The following is a 23,152-nucleotide window of genomic DNA, read 5'->3' as shown; positions in this document are numbered from 1 at the left end:
CCTGCTGCCTCTCTTGCCTTCCCTTCTCAGTAACGCTTCTTGAAAAAGTGATGTCTATTTGATTTTCTAGCTTCTTTGCTTCCCACGTGTACTCCTCCACCCACCTCCATCTGCCTTCTCTCCCCACTGCTCCACTCATGGGCTGTCCCTCAGGTCACCAGTGACCTTTAAGTGGCCAAATCCAGTGAACACTTTCACTCCCAGAATTTCTCCGCTGCCCTTGACACGTCACCCCTCCCGATCACGGGAGATTTCATCCAACTGAATGCTTTTAACAACCACCTCTCCCCTGAGTCCGTGAGATAGCTGTTCACCCGGAGGCATCTCAAATTCAGAATGTGCTGAGTCAAACTCATCTTCTTCCCGCCACCTCAGTTCGGTTATTCTTGCCTCCATGTTCCTAATCTCAGCTGGCGGCACTGCCGTCCACCCAGTCACCCAGAAACTTGGGAGTCACACAGCACTCCCTCCCTGACCACCCATCCTTCTCCCCGTCCCACCCAGTCAACCAGAACGTCCTCTTCCCTAAACAGCCGATAACCCATCACCCAGCATAAGAACTAAAATTCTCTTGTATTTTTGTTCACTTCCTACATGTCTGTCTATTGCGTCCCCTCCCCACCATTGTTCCTCCGCCTCCCAGCTTCCAGCTCTTTCGAGCACTCAACAGCCCTGCTGTGGAGGTTTGCTTGGGCTTCGGATGGAAGCCCCCAGGGCTCCCCTGTCACCCTGTCACCTGCAGCGTGCAGCCCGCTCCCAAGCATGCCTGAGGAGCTTTGCAGGACGTGGCCCCTGCCCCCCCTTTCCAGATTCCTTTCTGACTGTCCTCACCTTGAATTTTATGCGGTAGCATCGTCCAGTAATCCCCGTGTCTCCACACCTGTGGTGGCTCCCACTCTGGCCTTTCTCCCTCCAATTCTTTTAGCATGTGCAGCCCCTCTCCCCGTTTTACCCAACTCCTTCCAACACTCCGCTCAGGGGTCGCTTCCTCTGGGTAGATGGACCAGGTGCCAGGGCCCCTCCTCTGTGCTCAGCAAGACCCTGGATGGGTGTGTTTTACATCTTATTTTCAAATAATTCTTTATCTTTTGAGCCCAACCCCAGTAACCTTAGTGTTTCTTGGTATGTTCTAAAGGACAGACATAAATTTACCCTTTTCTGTTTCCTCGGCACTTCACATTAAGGTGCTCAATATAAGTTTTTGTTGACCGACTGACAGTTGATTGACAGTGCTTCAGTTGTTGGAGGAGAAACCACAAAAGGTGTCAAGCTTTTACATAGCAATGTCTGTTGGGCCAAAATTAGCCTGCTTTTACATTCCCTAGTTGTCATCAGGTGCTCACTGAGCCTTGGTCATTTACATCGGAGCTTCCCATCCATGCGCCGTGGCATCCGGAGTGCCCGGGGAACCAGTGTCCTCAACCCTTGGGGTCACCAAAGTCACTGCTTCAGTACCCTTACAAGTACTATTTTCTATGTGTTCTCTGACCTGAACAAGGTTGACAAATACTGACATATAGATGACCTTCATGTAAAAGGCATCTAGAAAGAAAAATCTGTAGTTTGAGTTCTCAGTAAAACTTGAAAATTGGCCAGTAATTTATCATGCTTAATTCAATAGAAAGAAACAAAAAATGTCAGTATCTATAAAACATTTTAAAACTAAAAATTCTCTAATTTTTTCATTCTGATGATTTTAAACATCACTCTAGTTTCCTTTGTGTAATTCCATATCTGATAGTCCTTATGAAATCAGGTAGGACCTTTAACTAATCGACACCTTTCTCTGAGCCTGCAGCTGCTGGATACTGAGTACTTTTGACATCTCAAAGCTCAGGCTACTGTCTGATGAAAATATAAGCCACAGTCAATTACAGTGAATGTATGAAATACATTGTTTTCTCATAAGTATCCAATAGACTGTTCATATCAGCTTCTTATGCAAAAACCACACGTTTCAGAGAATTTCTCGCAGTCCCCTGCCCTTTTTTGGATTAACATTTAGTGTCTCCCACGCTGTGGCTGTGATTTTGGAACAGTTAAGTAGGATCCAGAACCTAAAGATGTGCTGACAGGAGATGTATTTCATGGTACCAGTAATTTTGCAAGTATAAGGAATGATGTGTACAAAATTGTGCAAGTTTGCATGGTTTTGTCTTTGGTTTGATTTTTTTTTTTTTTTTTTTTTTTTTTTTTGGTTCCTGGTGAATTTAAAGCCAAGAGAACATACTTTTCCCATTTCTTGTGATTTTTCTTCTTAGATATTCAATACTGCAGCTAAGTTGACTTTGTCACTTTGAGTATTAGCTGATTCAGCCTCGTACTATAACTGATGGTGAAGACAGAGTGAACGTGGGAATGTTCTAGTGAATGTTAGCCAGTTTATATGGTTTGTTTAGGTCCTTGTCCTTCTGTCACTTACGGGTGAGGGTGTGTACACCCGCCGACAAATGTTCTATTGCTTGCCCGTTGTATTCCAACAGGTTGTTGCCAAGAGAGGGAAGGACTACATCCTGAAGCACATTCCAAACATGCACAAAGATCAGTTTGCACTGACCGCTTCCGAGGCTCATCTTAAATACATCAAAGAGGCCGTCCGGCTGGACGACGTCGCCGTCCACTACTACAGATTGTATAAGGTACAGACGGCCGTGCGCCTGCAGCTTCCGAGAAAAAACTCCTTCTCCATCACAAGGGGCGTTTATTTAACCTCTCATTTCACTTTCTAAAGGGCTTTTAAAAGAGTTTCACGTGAACCACTGTCTGTCACCGCAGGTCATCTCGGAGCGAGTGATGCTTTTTCTTGGCCTGGGAGCAGGATGCAGGCTCTCCTGGTTCTAACGTTGTGATAACACGGGGCTGCATATTGTGAATCTGGCTTTTCTGTGAACAGAAATACCATAGTTGTTTTTCTCCTCTCCAAATCTGCATTTCTGTCTCGGGGAGTGACATTGGCAACTTCTTCGATCATTAGTTTTTAATATTCCCCAAAGTGAAGTCACACAGCATCGGATCCATTAGTAACCAGAGCCTCACAGCGACAGCGAGTGCTTATTGAGTCCTGTGTTTATGGGGCACCCTTTATATTTATCCTTTAAAAAAATCCTCACCATTCTGCAGGACAGGAACTGTAATCTTCATTTTACAGACAAGGAAACAGACTAAAGGCCACCAAACCAGTAAGTGGCAAGGCCAGGATTCAACCCAGGCCTAATCAGAGCCTGTGTGCTTTCTCGAACTCTCTGATGTGTGTCACTCCCTTCTGTGTCCTGTGTATCCCTAGCCTCATTGTTTCAGAGGTCAGAGGCCACACACCCAAATAACAATTGGGGCCAGGCTCTGCGGGGACTCCCTCACACTACATTTATGGGATCCTGTCTTCTCTCCCCCTCCACCTCCTCCCCACTCATGGCCATATTTCACTCCTGAATCCCCACTTATGTATCCAGAGGTATATTCTCCAACCGAATAGGATGAAGTGGTTCAGAGTGTGGTCTATTGAGCCTAACTTGTGGGATTGACTCCTAGCTTCACCTCTTACCATGTGACCTTAGACCAGTTACTACTTAACCTCTCTGCTTCAGTTTCCCATCGTTAGATGGGGATGGTAATGACCTACCTCTGAGGTTCATTGAATAGGTAAAGGACAATAAATAAAAGGTGCTTCAAGCAGTTGTTATATCACTGTTACTATGCTTGGTATCACTCCATAGCCTTTGGTATCACTCCCTACCCAATGGTCTAGCACCCCTAGACCATTGGATATACTGCTGGTGAGCATATTGCCTGGTTCAGAAAACTTAGAAAGGGACCAAGGGATGGTGTTTCTTCTCTCTTCCATGTTTAAGAGGTGCACTGTTAATGCCCTGTCATCTTTGAAAGGCATAATTGAGTTCCATAATATCTTTTTGGCTAAATTCCTAAAGGACTTAGCTATCTGTTTGTTTTTTTCCTTAAATTTTATTTGTGACAATTTATAGGAGAAAATGCAAATAAATGACATTTTTGACAATCAGCTTATAATTTTAAAATGTATGAGAAGTATTAATAATGCATTGAAAAGACTGCGGCTTTGGAATCAGATATCCTATATAATAAAAGGCTAATATGCAAATTGTTCCCTTGACCAGGAGTTCGAGCAACTCTGCCAACCTCCCATGTCCCCTCCCCCCAGCCGGCCTGGCCCTATTGGGGTGGGCTGGCCAGACCCCACCCCTGCACAAATTCGTGCACCGGGCCTCTAGTCACTTAAAAAACCTATATTACCACTGATAATTACTGGATCCTAAGTAAATATAAGTAATCCTGGGCCATCTATTAAGTGGGAATGATTCCATACATTTCCAACGTTGGGGAAAATTCTATGAGATAATGAATCTGAAATAGCGAGGTGAAGTGTCTAGTACATTAGTGATTCTTATTTGATAAGGAAATTTAGTATTTAAAAAAAAATCTATTGGCCCTGGCCAGGTAGCTCATTTACTTAGAGCAGCATCCCCTAAGGTTATAGGTTCGATCCCTGATTAGGGCACATAAAAGAATCAACCAATGAATGCATAAATAAGTGGAACAAATAGATGTTTCTCTCCCCTCCCCCCCACCACACCCACCCTCGCTCTCTCTCTTTCGCTCTCTCTTTTTCTAAAAATCAATTTTTAAAATCCTATTGAGAATCATTTAGTGAAGTAGATATCCTCAATTTATCTTGTGTAAAAATCTTTCAAACTTACTTAAAGTGCGGTACTTCTACATGGCATGGAAAATGACTCTCGTCTGCTTAAAATGAGACAATTAATCATAGCAATGTAACTGAGTGAGGTGGGAAATAATATTATTGCCTCATGGGCAGAATTTTTATTCTTCGGAGAAGTCAAGTGGCAGCCACTAAAACTGCTTCCTTTAAGGCCTGGTTACAAAATGGAAATAAGGTAGATGGAGGATAGGAAACGTCCTGACAAAGAAAAAAAACAAATTCTGTGCTCCCTTTCCAGTACTGCACACCTCATACATGCACAGCCCGCGTTTTTATGAGCAGTCTTACTTCAGGAAACAATCAGAACGGCCTTGAAAGGGAAATTGGCCTAAACTCATAGTGATGGATTGGTTTCTCTTACTATATATGCCTTTCGTGATGTAAAAATAGGTTGGTTGGAAAAAAAACAACCCAAAGAGTAAAAATAGGCTATGTCTTCTCTTTTCTGTGCCTGGTGAGGATGCATTTTCAAAAAATACTTCTTAACCATGTTCCTGGGGGAAATGGCACTATAATAAAGATCTGTACATATTTATTGTTTGTACTGAGAAATCTTATAGTGAGAATAGTTTAGTTACTTAATAATATTATGTCTCTTTTATTTTATACTTTATATTTTATATACACTTTTACAGATGAGCACTTAAAAAGATGTGGCCAAAGTTCTAAGTACATTCTTTTTTTTTCTCAAGTGTTTGTTGAAAGCATTACATGTCCCCTTTTTTTCCCCGTTGACCCATTCTAGCCCACCCCCCACCCCAGGCCTTCACCACACTATTGTCTGTGTCCATGGGTTATGCATAAATGCATATAAGTTCTTTGGCTGATCTCTTCCCACCTGAGTACATTCTTAATTGGAGAATTTTTTTCCTTATGTAGTTATACTTTATTGTTTATAGTTTATGGGTTAGCTGGTAGAATGTATACCATTTTGGTAAGTAATAATTGAGCATTTAAAAAATAAGTACTTTTTAAAAAAAACTAACCGATATAAAACTTTTACAGCTTCATTATTTGTCCTCTTGAAAGACCCTTAAATATTTAGGCTTGCCTGAAATCTTAGCTTCTGAGCTGGGAGATTTACCCAGTTTTTAACAAATAAAATCTGGTGCATCTCAGAATTTAATTATGACTTTATATTCAAGGTTCTAACGTAGACATCTTCATAAAATGTTATTCCTCCAGGATAAAAGGGAAATTGAAGCTTCTCTGACCCTCGGGCTGACCATGCGGGGAATACAGATTTTCCAGGTGAGTAAATGAGAGAACTAAGTGTCCAGTAGGCACTGCTCTGTCTCCCAGGGACAGTGTCCCTCTGTGGTCCTGTGATAGGTTCACCGGTCCTTTTGTGGCCACGGATTGGTCATTGCGTCCTGTTTGTGTGCACAGATGCGGACGATGTGGGATAGACCAAGGGATCCAGTCTAAACCATGTAGTAACAAGTCTGCCAGACAGAAAACAAAAAGCCAAAGATTGGCCCACGTTCACCACTTTTTCTGTGTGTGTCATTGACGTTAAATATACTCTTGTATATTTTTGTCCTCTGGAGCATTTATAATTCTAAAGATGACCTATGCATACAGTGCCTGAGCAGATGTTTTAATTTCCGTTACACTTTTCTGATAAAGCTTGTCCCTTGCGTAAGTAGGTGGGATGGTGCTACAGCCATTGACAAGGGGGAGAAAAAGCCTCTTTCTGGGAGAGCTAGGAGAGTATCAGGATATCTTTTCTTTGGTGTGGGCAAAATATCCAAGGATGAAAGTCTGAGTACCTTGTCTCATCTCCTGAATGCCCGAGTCTTTCGGACTTTTTATTTAAATTTTAGGGATAGGCCAAAAGAGGAAAGATTGCCTGGAAAGGGCAGTTAATGATGCAGTCACTCGGGAACCAGAAACTACTGAATCATATCACTAATCTTTTAATTACTGTCTGCACATCTCCAAAGAGAGCTGAGGGCCTCTTTCAGATTTTAATTAATGTATTTTAGTTTTCTGGGAGATAAATTAGAGCCATTTTAGTGTCTGTCAGTTTCATCAGTAACTCTATATACATTATAATTCTTCCCACAGAATTTAGATGAAGAGAAACAATTACTTTATGACTTCCCCTGGACAAATGTTGGAAAGTTGGTATTTGTGGTAAGTTTAAAATAACTGACTAAAATAAATTACTCAGTTGTTTGTTTGTTTTTGGAATTTTGTTGTTTCTTGTTTTTTAAAACAATATTGTCCCAGACACAAAAGTTGATATTTTTAAGAAGTCAGCAGTGAAGATAATTAGATTTCTTATATTCTTATATCACTCATCAGTAGAACAGCTAAAATTAAAGAATTTTATAGCAAAAGAAATTACTAATTTTAATTTGTGTGCCTGGTCTTCACCACACTACCCTAAGTTATTCTACTTGCAAAAGAAATGTAGTGAGAAAAGTACAAGATGAGTTCATCAAATAGAATTATTTTAAAAGTGTACAGCAGAGGGATTAGAAAACAGAAAACCATAATCACAGGGTAAGTGCTCTTCGTGTGGGGCCGGCCAGTTCCTTTGGAAATTACTTCCTTTGAAGAAGGAATAAAGAGTGATATAAAAAGATGTTGCTATTAATATCTGACTCTTTGAAACTCATCATTATAAAGAAAGGTCTATAGTTCTTAACAGGAAAAATACCTTTATTTTTAGAATATTTTTAGAGCAAATTCATGATTTTTCCAGCTGTTTCTTTACTTTGCTAGCTATCTCCATTTCTTAGTAGAGTTCAAAGAATTACAGTTAACAGTGTGTCTGTCTAGTAGTCATTAAAATCCACAATTTTCTTTTGTTCAAAAACTACTGAAAAAATACACAAAGAAAGGAGGGAGATAAGGATTTGTCCACATGGGCCTCTCTCCCCTGAGGAAGATGGCCTATATAAATAAAGAGTCGTATTGCCAAATAGCACTGGGCACTGATTCCACACTGTCCTGTGAGTCAGAAGACCTGTTCCTGACTTTACATTACTTTAATTACTTGGGCACAGTTCAATCTGATTTCACTTTACTCCTACGTTAAGCGCGGCCTGACCTGCCTCCTCCCCACTGCTCTCCTTTGTTCCAGCTCTTTGTGAAAGGATCTGGGCTGTTTGAAAATGAGTACATTATTGCCAGACTTGCCCCTTTCATGTCCCACACTAAGTAGTCATAAAATGCATTTCTGGAATTGAGTGTTTTAAGGGTCCTGGACTCAGTGGATCTAGTTTTGCATCATACTCACCTGAGGAGCGTGCTAGAGATTTTCCATTCGGTGACTGTGGGTTGGAGAGGAGGAATCTACTTTGACAGACTTCCCAGATGCAGCCAGCCCAGCCCTGCCTAGCTGTGTGACCTTGAGCAAATTGCTTAACCTCTCTGTGCCTTAGTTTCTTCATTTCAAATTGAGGGTGAGGATTAATGAGTTACATCTGCTTACAGCTTGTTAAGTATCAGTTATTACTATTCTAGCATTGGGGTCCACCGGTGGTCTTTTAAAGAAGTCCAGAGGTGAAAAATTCTATCCCTGTCTGAGTTACACAAACCCATATTGCTTTGTACCCACTTCAAGTTAGAGTATGCCTCCCTCTTTGCTTCACTTCTCCTCTCTGGCTGAGAATCTTTGTATCTGGAATACTCCGTTTTGTAGTTCTGCTGCTGCTTTATTCATTATTAGGAAAGTGAAAGAAATTCAAAATATTCTAGAACTGTAAGGAACTCTGCCAGACCGTCGCCCTCAACTTCGAACACTATGTTAATGATCCCAAACTTAAAGAATGTGATTCCTTATATCTCTATTGATAGACACTTATAGCTCTTCTTTCTCTTTCTTGTCCCATCCCACTGCTGTCTCTGTAGCTTCCGGCTAAGAGAAGTTTTATATTTTTTCTAAACCCTAAATAGGTATCCAGTATTTTTCACCATCATAATTCTATTTATTTCCTTCCCGGAATTTATCATAAGCTATAATTATTCTATGTGTTAATTTACCATCTGTCCCACCAGAATGTGTCTCCCTGAGGGTGGGGAGCTTGTCTGTCCTGTTCACTGTTGTTTCCTCGGTGTCTGTCTAGCGCAGGGATCGGTACACGGCGCGTGTTCCACAAATACTTGAATGCATTCTGCTTGTGGAACTTGTTTGCTGAGTTAAGTGTTGGGATTGCATTTGAGGTTGAGGATGCTGCATGACGGGCCCTTCTCTTCTCCATTATATAAATGGCCTGACCAGCCAGAGACACCAAAGGTCTTCCTCAACTGTCACACCCAGTCAGTGATTACCAGAAGACCCTCCCTAGACCCTTTCCTGAATTTTGGGTAACCCTCTGTCTGTGACAGTTTTGAAAGGGAACACGGTACTTTATGTCTCAGCAAATTTTGAATGGAGCTTTATACGGTAAGTCCTCACTCAAAGTCGTCCACGGGTACAGCGACTTTAAGCAAAATGACGTACAACAAAACCAGTTTTACTATAGGCTAATTGATAGAAGCAAGAGTTGCGTTACCATAGCAACTCATCAACGTTGTGATGAAACAACCTTATCCAAGGACCTGCTGCACATCGTTTTTGGAATCTGTAGTTTTCCTTAACAAGTAGACAACGAAGGGGACCTGGGCAAATCAGAGACTTTGCTTCCCGAATCTGATTTATGCTTTCCCTCCCCAGGGTAAGAAATTTGAGATTTTGCCAGATGGCCTGCCCTCAGCCAGGAAGCTCATATACTACACGGGGTGCCCCCTGCGCTCCAGGCACCTCCTGCAGCTGCTGAGCAACAGCCACCGCCTCTACATGAACCTGCAGCCCATCCTGCGCCACATCCGGAAGCTGGAGGAAAACGAAGGTATCGCAGGCTCCTGCGGGGTGGGATTTGGGGGCCAGGACTCTCCCAATTTAGTGCAGCCTCCTCTTTCCATGCCAGCACTGTTCCAGAAGGCAAGGGTAGCCTTGGTGCCAGCAGCTGCACCCATCCCAAATGCCGAGGTGATCCCTGTCGTTGAGCTGCCCCTTGTGTAGTCTCTTTAGCTTATCCCACGCTTGGCTTGAAAATGCTTGTGAGAAGCCACCCTGTGAAGGTTCAGGCCAAGGTTTAGCTGCATCTCAGAGCTCCGTGTATACACGGATCCACCTGGGTTCTATTATCCGCGGGCAATCTGAAATTGCTTCCAACGAAGTGGGTCACAGAAATGGCTGCAGTCTCTCTTCTTGACTGCGGGGAGGCCCCCACGTCTGCCCTAGCAAGAATGGCAAAGGAGGGAGAAATTTTCACCTGAGGCTTTTACCAGCCAGTCCTGTGGGGGCTGGGCTGAGACACAGACAGAATAGAGCAGTCTATTAGGAGCCCCAGAGTCCTGGGCCAAAGTTGACACATGGTGCAGAAGAGGGAGGCAGAGAGGGCGTCTAAGAGCAGGCTTCAACTTTACAGTAGTAAGCTCGTGGGTAACCCTTTATCTTGGGTTATGGCACCCTGGAGTTACTCCACCTAACACTCTGACTTCTGATCCCCCAAAAGGCTACTTTGCATATTTGTTTATTTTTTAATGCCTTCCGTTTATTTTGCAAAATCATGTCGTACTAATTCTTGGTAATGCGATTAGATTAGTAGATTTTAGGGGGTTGCATGATCATTAGGATGCAGATTCATATCGGAGGTCCATGTCTGAAACAGATTTTGACCTCTCAAATCCAACCTTTCCCACAGAAATAAGGCAATACCTGCTCTCTCTGAGCAAGCAAAACACCTCAGAGAGCTTTGCACATCCGATTGATGTCTTTCCAAAGCTGCCTCTGTCTAAATGAGACCCCATTTGGAGATGTCACTGTCATTTAATTAGCGATTAGAACGTGAGTCATCTCCCACTGTCTGCCACCACGCTGCACCTGTCTTCGGAGAGAGTGGGTAAAAATGTCAGATGTATTGGCTTCCGCCGCTGCCAGACTGCCAGTTCTTCCCCAGATGACTCATCGGTATGACAAATATATCTCTCCGATGCTGACACGAATATTAAAGAGAATTCAGTCAGGAAAAGGTGCCGAGGAAACGTGCGAGGATGGGTAGGAGACTTAGTGGGGTGCAGAGCCCATTGTTTGCCAAGTCAGCCTCGTTTCTAATCGGTGCCTTGAGAAGTTCATTTATTCCACCAGCTCTCCACCAGCAGCCTTTTACTAAATTCTTGTTTAGGGGACTGTAGGGGGAGCTCTTTAGAGCCCATAAGATGGAACGAACCATAGCGTTTAAGGTAAACTACCCAGCATGTACCGGGTGCATTTGTGGGCTTACATGTACAGGGCAATGAAGGAATGAAAAAATTATAAACTGGATCTTTTATTTGGGCAAGTGTAGATAGATTTGGAAGGGAAGTCTTTTTTTCTTCTTCTTCTTCCAAAGAAAACACATTTAATTTCTTCTACTTAGAGATCCTTCCAGGTCTGAGGAAAAATTGAATCTAAGTTCCTCTGGACCAGCCTTGGCCTGAATCCACTTATCTCACCCGCACTTAAAGCCCTTTTTCAATATTGGCTCAGCAAAAAGAGCAGCACAAAAAGAACCTTATTTTTCTTAATTACATTTCATTTAGAGTCACCTTGTCTGAAATACTGTTTTAGCGTTTTATAGCAGAAAATAATCACAAGAATTCTTCCATAGTATTTAGAAGAGAAGTGCCTTTGTCATTAGAAAGATGTTAACCCAACTTTATTCAGTACCTAGAGCTTATTCTTAAGACATCTATACAGAAGTCACATCGCCTGCATTCTATTTTAAAATCATGCGTGAAAACCTTTGCGGTCGCTGGGCTTTTCCCACAGAGGGAATAAAGGCACACTGGCATGTTGAGCATCTTCGCTGTTGATGCCAGTGATTGTGAGGGGGATGAGAAGTTGCATTTTGCATTCCTTCGAACCAATTTCTGCGTTATTTCAGCATTTCCCTCAGTTTGTAACTGAGTGGTGTGAAGCTTCTTAAATGTTTGCAGAGGGTCTAACTCTAAGTGATGTAGCACTCACTTCAAAGGAGACAGAAGCCAGCCTCGTGGTGCACCAGGGCTGCTGACACTCTGATAGGAAGTATATGTACACAGGGCTCCTAGCAGGAGCGCAGGCTGGTGACTGCTTGTACCCCAGGGAGTGTACTAGTGAGTATGGGAGACTAGGATTGGCTCCAAACCTACCTGCAAGCTGGGGTTAAAAAGACTATTTGTAAAGATGTAGAAAAGCTTTTATTTATATTTATTTAGTGAGTTAGTTAGTTTTTAATATATATTTTTATTGATTTCAGAGAGGAAGGGAGAGGGAGAGAGAGATAGAAACATCAATGAGAGAGAAAATGGAGACTAGGATTGGCTCCAAACCTACCTGCAAGCTGGGGTTAAAAAGACTATTTGTAAAGATGTAGAAAAGCTTTTATTTATATTTATTTAGTGAGTTAGTTAGTTTTTAATATATATTTTTATTGATTTCAGAGAGGAAGGGAGAGGGAGAGAGAGATAGAAACATCAATGATGAGAGAAAATCATTGATTGGCTGCCTCCTGCAGGCCCCACACCAGGGACTAAGCCCACAACCTGGGCATGTGCCCTGACTGGGAATCGAACCATGACCTCCTGGTTCATAGGTGGATGCTCAACTACTGAACCATGCAGGCCGGACTAGAAAACTTTCAAATAATCAGATCCACATTTCCCAATTGTCTCAGACCTCCAATACCCTATAGAACTTTTTCCCTATTTCTCTTTTATTACTTCTTTTCCTTCACTTGCCACCCTTCCGAGGGTCACATGGCTATCTATTATTTTGAAAGTACAGTAAGTAGAAATGGTATGAGAATTTTGCAGATGCTTTTAGCTCTCATCTTCATGTCAACCCATTGCCTTCAGAAAGCAGGAATCCTTAGGACCTAGGCTCACCCTAAAAAATGGGTTGGATGCACTTGTCTCAGTGGTACATGTTGGGCTGTGATGTCCAGCCCCAGTCTGCGTCCTCTGTGGCTACACACACATGCCTTTGTGTTTCAGCCCGATTCCTTAGAATTGACAGGAAAGGGCTGGAGCCCAGAAACGCACGCCTAGCCGTCACCTAGCATCTTTCCATTATGCATCCAGCAAAGCATATCATCATCTTCTCTTTCTGCTGATGCTCATTCCCTCTCGGGAGCCTGTGGCGATGATACTTCAGAGCTGGAACCAGACATCAGCAGTGCGAGTGTTTTTACTTAACCAAGAAACAAGACAATTAAATCCGCCATCAGCCCCCTGAGGACCCAATTAGTCTCCTTGTTAGCAGCTTCTGAGATAATATCAACTTAATGTTCCCAAATGCACTCTCCATTGTTAGCATTGTTCTAATGTGTCATTTCTCATCCGTATTAAAAACACAAGGAAGCTAAACTATCTTTTTGTTTTAAATTTCTGACGTGACGCACAAAAATAATGTTTTTGTGTCAGGTGTGCCCCTGCACCTCAGCTGTAACTTTGTGCTTGATGTACTGGCTGGTTTAGCACTTGATGAAAGGGACTTTCAATGATGTGACACGTTCAGGAACATTTTTACCAATCAGAGGCCATGTGACACACCAGTCGTGATGACTGTGTTTTCTAACCAGATGAGACAGTCTCACTAATTCAGCCTAAACGGAGAAAAGCAGTCTTCGCTAATGTAAACCTAAATTTTGGAATTACCTGAAAGAAATTCTCAGAAGAATCGTTTTATTTTAAATTGTATTCAACAAGTTAGAGCTAAACAAACACTGGACCAAATGAACAAAGGAAATGAATGGCAAATAGCATAATTATGTTTATTCAACCGTCTCCTGTAGTAGTGTTTCTGAAATTACCTATGGGGGAAGGACCAGGTTTTTAAAATTTCTAATCCACTGTGGACTGATACTTTTGCAAAATACAAAAGTCACAGTGGTGGCTGCCTTGACAATGTCAGGTTGCTCTAACACTTTCTAAATGTTTATTCTCAGTTACTGAACTTATTTCACTGCGGGGCCAATAACAGTTTGCTGAAACGAGGTGGTCGGTCAAGGAGCAGCCTTCTTCTCTGGTGTGTGAAGCTTTAGAACCCTGAGTAGTTTAAGCGCTCCCCTCACATGTGTCGTCCTGGCTTTTATTCACTTGGCAGTGTTCTTAGGTGGAGAGCCTGCCAGAATTAGGACCACTTGCCAGTCACTAGATTCTGAGAGTGAACCTGTACTTGATCTTGGCCTGATGACTGACTCACGTAAGCTCCCCATCCGGTCCCCCTGTCTTGGTTGAGTGAGATGACGATCGGTTGTTTCTTCCCAAACAGAGAAGAAGCAGTACCGGGAATCCTACATCAGTGACAACCTGGACCTTGACATGGACCAGCTGGAGAAGCGGTCCCGGGCCAGCGGGAGCAGCGTGGGCAGCATGAAGCATAAGCGCCTGTCTCGTCACTCCACCGCCAGCCACAGCAGTTCCCACACCTCGGGCATCGAGGCGGACACCAAGCCTCGGGACCCGGGGCCGGAGGACAGCTACTCCGGCAGCGCCATCCACCGCAAGCTGAAGACCTGCAGCTCGATGACCAGCCACGGCAGCTCCCACACCTCAGGGGTGGAGAGCGGCGGCAAGGACCGGCTGGAAGAGGACTCGCAGGACGATGGTAACCTTTCCCCCCGGCCCTCCGAGCCGACAGGACAGCCCCATCCTCATGGCTCATTTCTTTTTCTCTCCTAGTTGTTTCTCAGGTATTAGTTCTACAGAATTGATGTCTGCAGAACAACTAAGAATTAGTAAAATAGAGAGAAAGGTGGCATGCCACCTTCCCCAGTGACTTGATTGGGTTGTTTGTGAATAAAACATTCCTCTAGTCATGAACCTTTGCCACCACAGGGTTGGATGGTTGTGGATTCTAAATTTTAGGATTTTATATGGAGTAGAAGTTAGTCCCACAGCCCTTGGGTCTGCGTTTCTGATTTCCACATGAAATAAGCATTGGTTAGGACAACAGATTAGATTCAATGATAGTGACATAAATGTCTTGAACTTTCAAAAAAAAAAAAGAATTTTGAGTCCAGGCCATTTCATTAATTAGTATTTCTTAAATACTTTTTATATCACCAGAACGCTAGGGAGTATAAAAGAAACACAGCACCTGGCCGCTTAACTCTGTGGTGAGGAAATAAGATGAGATGGACAGCCTGTATCAGCCAAACTTAGCATTTGTTTACATCTTTTTTATTATTTTTCTGCCTCAAATAAATGCTATAGCATTCAGGTTTGGGGAAGAGATACTGACTCCATTAAGGAAAGCTGCAGAACATGTTTGGTTACTATAGAATTCATGTAGTAACCAAATTGAGTCACTAACTACCCTGAGAGTAGGCAGCTATGGGCAGTGGGGAGCTCCATGAACTACTCATTCTGTGTCAACAGTCTGCTGTGGCATTAGCCAAATGAGCCATCGGTCTCCGTTTGCCCTGTGACGGAAGCAGGGTAGTAGAGCTTTTCTTCTTTCTTAAAGAGTAAACAACAATTGACAAATCAGGGTGTTGGAAGACCTGTGGAGAACACAGCAGTCTTGTGAGAAAGAGGACAAATAGCATCTGGTTGAGAATTGTCCTGAGAGTGGACTGCTGTAGGGCCTCATACGCCAACTTATTTTCAAATACGAATAATTACATAGCCTCCCTCAGCATGTGGCAGTGCATTATGGTGATCATTTCCCTTTCTGCCACTACATGTCTTTTCCCTTTTCTGTGTCAGAAATAGAGATGTTGGTTGATGACCCCAGGGACCTGGAGCAGCTGAACGAAGACTCGCTGGAGGTCAGCCCGGACATGTGCATCTACATCACGGAGGACATGCTCCTGTCGCGGAAGCTCAATGGACACTCTGGTGAGCTCCCCCGGGGAGTGCTCCTTAGCAGAACGGGTTTTGTTTTTAAACCTCAGTTAGCTTCTGTTTTTGTCACATGTCATGAATTAATCCCTGTTCTTTAGAGAAAGATGCCTTAGTACAGGTACTGTCCAAGTGGCCTGGTGCTTATCATTATGCCACTCAAAGCTTTGATTGAGTGAGAGACCCTGTTAGGGTTGGAGTGACTGCCATTGCTATGTCAAGACCCACAGTCCTGCCCTAACTGGTGTTGCTCAGTGGCTAGAACGTCGGCCTGCAGACTGAAAGATCCCGGGTTGGATTCTGGTCAAGGGCACATGCCTGGGTTGCGGGCTCGATCCCCAGTGTGGGTCATGCAGGAGGAAGCCAATCAATGATTCTCTCTCATCATTGATGTTTCTATTTCTCTCTCCCTCTCCCTTCCTCTCTGAAATCAATAAAAATATATTTTAAAAAAGACCCACAGTCCCCAATGCTGCACCTCTCCCATGCACATGGGCAGGGAATCAGATGAATAAGGCCAGCACAGTCTGCCCACCCTGGCACTCACTCTGCAAGAGCGCGAGGAACCTTTATGCAGAAGCCCACTGGCTGGCCCAGCAGAACCCTGGCCTTCAGGTGCTGCTCTGCCAGGAACAGACCTGCGGTGGTGGCAGAATCCTCTGCCTGACAAACAAAGATCCGCAGGCCAGTGCTCTGGGCATGCTTAGCTTAGTTCTTCACCCAGCTTTCCTCCCTTCCTGCCCATTTGTTTTATTAGGTTGAATTTTTCTTATAAGTACATTTCAATGTGTATTAAATATAAACTCATAATTACATGCACATTATAGGTGCACAGACAGCACACTCACTCACTGTGTGTGTGTGCATGTGTGTGCATGAAACAATATACATGAAAGTGCTTGTGGGGAGGGGGGTACGAGGGAAGCATTTAACACAGAAACTGTTATTTCTATAGGTTATTAGCAGCGGCTGAATGAAAATCACAATACGGTTTTGTTTTGTTTTAATAAGGTGGGAAGGTACTTAAATTATTTGGCCTTAAGGACTTGACCTACTCACTTGCTTCACCTGTTTGCAAGAAAAATGTCAGTGATCTTCCCATACATCTCCAGCTCTTGTTGGCAGTTTTACCTTCTGAAACATGTCTCGGGGATGCTTCACTCACATGCCGCGGTCTCATAAGGAAGTGTCAGTCCTGGATTTCTGTTTCCAAGTTTCAGCAGGTTGCCCCTAAGCACTGGGGTGATTAGGGACCCTGCTGATCTTCACTGTGGCCTCCCATTTCAGGCTCTTACCAGTGAGGGGGTTGCCTCAGGAGGTATGGGCCACAGCGTCCCTGTCGGCCAAGAAGAGCTTCCTCGAACAGAGTGTGTCCCGTGTGCAGGCCCTGTACTTCGTGCTTTTTATGCACATGCTCTTTAATCATCATAAAACTCTGTTGATAGGTGCTGCTGTCAGCCCCCTGTATAAGAGGGGCTGATATGAGACTCAGGGTGGTTAAGTAACTGGCCAGGACACATGGCTGATTACATGTCTGGGCCGAGTATCAACCCAGATCTGTGTGACTCCAGAGGCCAGAGCCCTCATACTTACCCACTGCACACCCAAGTGGACCAAACCTAGAAGTCACTGTTCAGGTGGGATTAAGTTCAAAGGTGGTGTTATGTGGTAAGTGGGAAGATTTCAGGAGACATAGTAAAGAGACTCCTTTACCCAGCCTAGGGTCTTTGTTTTTACTACTAACTTCATCATAGAGAGCTTCATTAGAAGTTTAGTTTAGAAAATTCAGGCTCTAAATTTCTTCCTATACTCAAAACCCACATTCATCTCAACCCACCCCTCACCCCAATTTCCTATAAGATACAAGATAAAATGTGTTCCATCCTGGTTGTCTGCTACCAAAGAATCACTGTGAGATTTTCCAATAATGGTTCATATTTTATCTTTCTTTTTCAGTAGCAGCAGTATATGTGACAAGAGGTATGAATAATGTGAAATCTTCATTGCTTTTTATTCTGTTTTACTTTAGGGTTGATTGTGAAAGAAATCGGTTCTTCCACCTCCAGCTCCTCCGAAACAGTTGTCAAACTTCGTGGCCAGAGTACCGATTCTCTTCCACAGGTATGGAGGGACCTGAGCACTTTAAATAGCAAGTCAGCATGCATATTTATATAGAGAGGCAAAAATTAAAAATCCTGAGGAAATGATTCTTACCAGATACATGCATTACAGTCTCATTCTGAGCTGACTTCCAGTTTATTTGCTGGTTCCATTTATCTTGGAGTTGATTTGGTTTTGCATAAATTATGCACCTTGTGTCACACTCTAGGTGTCCAGATTTCAGGCTGACGGTGTGTGTGTGTTGATTGACAACAACAACTGGTCAGGTGTGCTGGGTAGAGGTCTTTCTCCACACTCTGATTGTGTGTGTGTGTGTGTGTGTGTGTGTGTGTGTGTGTGTGTTGATTGACAACAACAGCTGGTCAGGTGTGCTGGGTAGAGGTGTTTCTCCACACTCTGATTCTCTCGTTCAGAGTAAACTTTCAAAGTATACTATGGGAGAATATTTGATAACCTGTGTTCACTGGTTAGGCTAAGATGTCAAAAGTTATAGACAAGTTAACATACTCTAAAGCTCATGGTTGCGATATTTGGATAAAATGTACAACTTATATTGACCTCTATTTTCTGAGCGCTCTCTATCTCTCCTTATATGTCTCTTTTTCTTGGGTTCTCTCTTTTTTTTTTTCTTCTGTGTATTTCTTTTATTTCAATTTTTTTCCTGCATTCTGGTATTTTTGCCTACCGCCTTTTTCTCTTTTTTTTTTTTCTATTTGCCCTTTCTTCTTTCATTTATGTAGTCATAATGTGAAATGACATTTTATTAAATATTTTTCTGAGCCCAGCCAGTGTGGCTCAGTGGTTGAGCATCAACCCATGAACTAGGAGGTCACAGTTCGATTCCCCGTCAGGGCACATGCCCAGGTTGTGGGCTCGATCCACAGTAGAGAGCATACAGGAGGCACCTGATCAATTATTCTCTCTCATCATTGGTGTTTCTGTCTCTCCCTCTCTCTGAAATCAGTGAAAACATATTTAAAAACAAATATTTTTCTGAGAACTCTAATGCATAATTTTTAAAGCTGTATGTGTTGTATGATTAGGTGGAATGAACTCCAGAATCAGACTGCCTGGGTTTGCACCCTGCTAGGCCACTAAGTGTTAGCTCTTATCGTACATAAATGTTTGGGGGCACAGCTACGGATCAGAGTCCTCACCTACAGAGTGAGGAGAGCATTCCTGTGCCCGCCGTGAGGATTTGTGATGATGACCTACGGAATTCTCCGTGTGAAAGCACATGGGCACCTGGGAGGACATCAGTACAAGGGATGGTCATCTCCAGGGAGTGCTCCAAGGTGACACTTCCTGGTAAAATTATTGTTGGGCTCGGACCCTCTTCTCTCCCTCCCGGTGCTTTTGCCTCTTAATTCTAACAGCGTTGTTGGCCTTTGTGGTGTTCAGCAGCATAAGTGAAAGAAAATAATGCCTCGTTTCCATTAATAACCCATTTAGTATCTTCCATTTATGTAATTATCTGAGCCATTTTTTAAAACTATTTATATGTTCAGCCAGTACCACCTCTTGGGATAATGAACTCCAATAGTCTGCTACCCGCTGTGTGAAGCCTTTGGCAGAACACGGCCCCTTGGGGCGTTCAAGAGCTGCCTCTCAGTCCTGGCACCTGCCTCCCAACCTTCTCTGCACCAGGTTATTCTTCCACCCCAAGAATTCTGGCTTTAAAAAAAAAAAACACAAAAAAAACAGTTCTCCAGTCTTTCTTCTGGAGAAATAATTAGTTTGTTTTCCCATTTCCTATTAACATAATAACAGACCTCAGCATGAACGCGTTGCCACACTGAACTGCCCTATGCTAAAGAAACAACCTCTTTACCTATACAGCCTTATTTTAAGACAAGTGCTTGATTTCTGAGATGCTCGAGAGAGTTGGATTCCTGTCGCATTTACTTCTCTGTGCCTTGGATTATTCATCTGTAAAATGGGGAGAATAATAGCACCCGCCTCATAGGGCTCATAGGAAGAATGAGTTGGTAATACACGTAGTGTGTTTAAAGCAGGGCCTACCACCGCATAATAAAGGCTCAGCAAATGTTAACTGCTATTCCTGTTATTGGTGGTGCTGATATTTTTCTGCTCAGGGGTCCGGGTGTTTCAGATCAGAAACCTCTCTAACATACAGGGTTCCTTAACCCTTTATATAGTTTTGCAGCCTCTCTCTGTAAACAAGGAAAATACTGCTATTGCTAACCTTTCACTTGAGCCTGTTTGCAGCCTCTCTCTGTAAACAAGGAAAATACTGCTAACCTTTCACTTGAGCCTATCCTCTTGAAGTTGTTTCAGACTTCCCTTGTTTTGCAGACTATATGTCGAAAACCAAAGACTTCCACCGATCGGCATAGCTTGAGCCTCGATGACATCAGACTTTACCAGAAAGACTTCTTGCGCATCGCCGGTCTGTGTCAAGACACTGCTCAGAGCTACACCTTCGGCTGTGGCCACGAACTGGACGAGGAAGGCCTCTACTGCAACAGCTGCTTGGCTCAGCAGTGTGTCAACATCCAGGACGCTTTTCCAGTCAAAAGAACCAGCAAATACTTTTCTCTGGACCTCACTCATGACGAAGTTCCGGAGTTCGTTGTATAAAGTACGTCTGCGTGCAGCTCTACGGCAGCCCTGTTCCCTGGGGGCCGTGAAAGCCATGAGTTCTTTCTTATTCCTCGTGCCATATCTCCCCTCACCCAAAACACAGCTCTTTCTTTATATTTGCGCCGGAAACAAAGCCGTGGGACAATTGCACTTTAAGTATCACACAGACGTGAAAGAGAATGTACAGCAAGACAAGTGCCTGGAGTTCATGAGCCTTCGGAAGGAAATGTGCTTTACTGGTTACCCAGCCTTCAGAATAGTGAACCATGGTGTGTTTGCTCACCGTTTTGTTTTTTTAGTTCAGTCCCACGTAATAACATCCTGTTTTTTATCATGGGCATGATGGCAGGGTTCTGTGCCTGTACATTTTTTTATCGCTCCCTCATGAAATGCCCATGTTCTGAGGGAGGAGAAAAGAGTCTCCTTTCTCTGGAGGGACCGTGGCCTAGCCCACACCCACTGCCGCCGCACTGGGGCTGCCCCAGCGTGAACCCTGGCGAAGCAGTCAGAATCAGTGCGTCTAGCAAGCCAAAGAGATGAACATGACAGAAGTGCAGCCCAGGGTGGTACCGGCAGGCGTGAGCGAAGCAGTGCCCGAAGACGGCATGCTGCGTGCGGCGCCTGTGACTCCTCCGTGCCCAGCGCCGCGTCCTCCTCCTGCTCTTCCAGAAAATAATAGAGCAACTGTGTTCATGTCACAATGTATTTTGTAGAGTTTCCAACACTATTTTCTGTTAAAAACTACGGAAATGTCTTAGAAAATGTTCGTGCTTAGTGTTTGTTTTTTAAATAAATCAAGAACAAATTATGGTAATGCTAGTTTCTGCTTAACCAGAAATACCCTAACTCTCCCCAGATGTTATTATACATATATGAATACATGAGATAGTGCGTGTTTATATGTGTGTAAAGCTTCCGTGACGGTCTCATGTACGTGGCCGGTCTTGTTGAATATGGAGGATGCGTCATTGAATGAATGCTGCCTACAGACAATCAGTTGACTCATATAGTTTAAAATGACTATTTCTCATGTGTCTTTTGCCGTGATTCTCAACCCCGGTTGCATAATAGAATTATTTGGAGAGGTTTTTTAAAAAATGTCTGGGTTCCACCTCCAGTGAATTAAATTAGACCCAGGCGGACTGCCTTTTCCTGTAAAGTTCTCCAAATGGAGCTGATATCAGCAGAGCTGAAAACCATGGATCCAGAGGATGTCTTTTTAATTTTGATGTAAAAGCATCCAGAAAATGTTAGTGTTTGAGAAAGGGCCATTTTAAAGACAGTTTCTGCCACTACTGTTAGGTTATAGAAGGAAACAAGTCCGGGGAATGAACGCATTAGCCTTTAGATGTAACAGCCTTGCTCGCTCTTTAGGGGAGAACTTTAGCACAGTGTCTTTCTATGAGATGTTTTTAATGATTTCATATTTAAAGCATTTGTTTACCATATTTTGATATACCATTTTTCTACCTTCCAGGTTTTATTGAAAAAAAAAAGCAACACTATTATTTTCTAAAGAAACAGTCATATTTTTATACAGAGTTAAGTTTTCAGGTAACAAAGATGTAGATTTAGGAGACGGCAGGACACGCAGTGTTACCCATGGATGGGAGTCAGTATTACAGACACACACGGGAGCACGCCCCACCTGCGCCGTGCCCCACATGCCCACGCGGGCGTGGCAGGGCCGTGTGCACACAAGCCTGGTCAAGTCAGTCTAACTTGACACTTTACAAGGAAAAAAAAAAATTCTATAGAGTTGTATAGTCATGGAATTCTTGTACTTTTATCAAATGTTTTGAAAGAACCAAAGTTTCAGATACCAGAATGTATAAAAGTATCTCAGCCTCTGTATGAAAGGGTGAGAGTGTGAAAGGATCATCTAGTGACTGTTTTTCTTAGACGTCATCAAACAGTTCACCGTTTCCTGTAGATGCTGAAGGGACAAGTCCTGGGGAAGTTGGACTGTAAAGAGCCCCGCCACAACGTGCCGTGTTTCCTCAGCGCTCAGTGTTTCTTGCAAAGACCAAGAAGAAAACACACATGTATTGACTAGGTAGCGCTTCTTACTTTATTTTCTCTCAACTTCAACCTGAGTCGCGTCTTCAGGGTTCTGCCAGCACAGTTGGGGGTTTTGCACACCTTCTTTCTAATTGGATTGGTGCATCGTCTTGTGGGTTTTCAAGAATGAAACACGCTGAGGACACTTTTGTTTTGTGATCCACTGTTTGCAGCAGAAGTATATATATGTATATGGAAATCCATTTTGAATACCTACATTTTTGTATTTGGAAATTGTTTTAAAAAAGAAAAAAAGAAAAGTATAAAGCTGTTATTTATTCTGCATTTGTTCATGTCCATTGCTAAGTTAGTGTACCGATTTGGTATGCACTGCTTCTACGTTTGTATTTGCAACAGTGATCTTTCTATCTACACAAATTGTAAAGAATCCTTTCTGTGAAAGGATCGTCATATCGGGATGATACCAAAAGTGTGTAAAAAACAAACTGCATTATTTTGTAATTATTCTTATAGGCATTTCATGGTAAGATCAACAGTCAATAAAGTTACTTTTTATTTGTCTCTGGGTGCTTTTTTTTGTTATTAGAGTTCTCAACGAAGCAAAAGGTGTTTAAGAGTGAATGTTTCCTTTGTGTCTTCTTTCCTGTGATGGAGCACATTAAAGGACAACCTCACATTCCGGCGAGATAGATGCCGAGGTCTGCCCTGGGCCTGACCTGCTCCGCCTGCGCTGGAAGTGCACTTGTTAGCTCGTTTAGTCCTCGTATTCGCAGAAGGCAGGTACTA

At 43.2% G+C, this 23,152-nt stretch overlaps 1 protein-coding gene across 3 annotated transcripts in view; it reads left to right on the top strand.

The window, feature by feature from the left end:
- Positions 1 to 22,927, top strand: part of FRMD6 (FERM domain containing 6) — a 42,181-nt gene extending 19,254 nt beyond the window's left edge. For 2 of the 3 annotated variants that reach the window (XM_005867887.2, XM_005867886.2), the window contains exons 7-14: positions 2,484 to 2,639; positions 5,939 to 6,004; positions 6,824 to 6,892; positions 9,423 to 9,597; positions 14,046 to 14,381; positions 15,485 to 15,616; positions 17,649 to 17,740; positions 20,057 to 22,927. In XM_005867887.2, the coding sequence (XP_005867949.1) occupies positions 2,484 to 2,639; positions 5,939 to 6,004; positions 6,824 to 6,892; positions 9,423 to 9,597; positions 14,046 to 14,381; positions 15,485 to 15,616; positions 17,649 to 17,740; positions 20,057 to 20,341 (1,311 nt within the window). In that variant the 3' untranslated portion in view covers positions 20,342 to 22,927. Of the gene's footprint in view, positions 1 to 2,483; positions 2,640 to 5,938; positions 6,005 to 6,823; positions 6,893 to 9,422; positions 9,598 to 14,045; positions 14,382 to 15,484; positions 15,617 to 17,648; positions 17,741 to 20,029 lie in introns of all 3 variants that reach the window. The other variant, XM_014540997.1, reaches the window with a different exon arrangement.
- The last annotated feature ends 225 nt before the right edge of the window (positions 22,928 to 23,152 follow it).

Source organism: Myotis brandtii, unplaced genomic scaffold (assembly GCF_000412655.1).
Source record: "Myotis brandtii unplaced genomic scaffold, ASM41265v1 scaffold253, whole genome shotgun sequence".
NCBI classification, from domain to species: Eukaryota; Metazoa; Chordata; class Mammalia; order Chiroptera; family Vespertilionidae; genus Myotis; species Myotis brandtii.
Note: the sequence above shows the minus strand (reverse complement) of the source record. Positions and strands in the feature narration are given on the sequence as shown.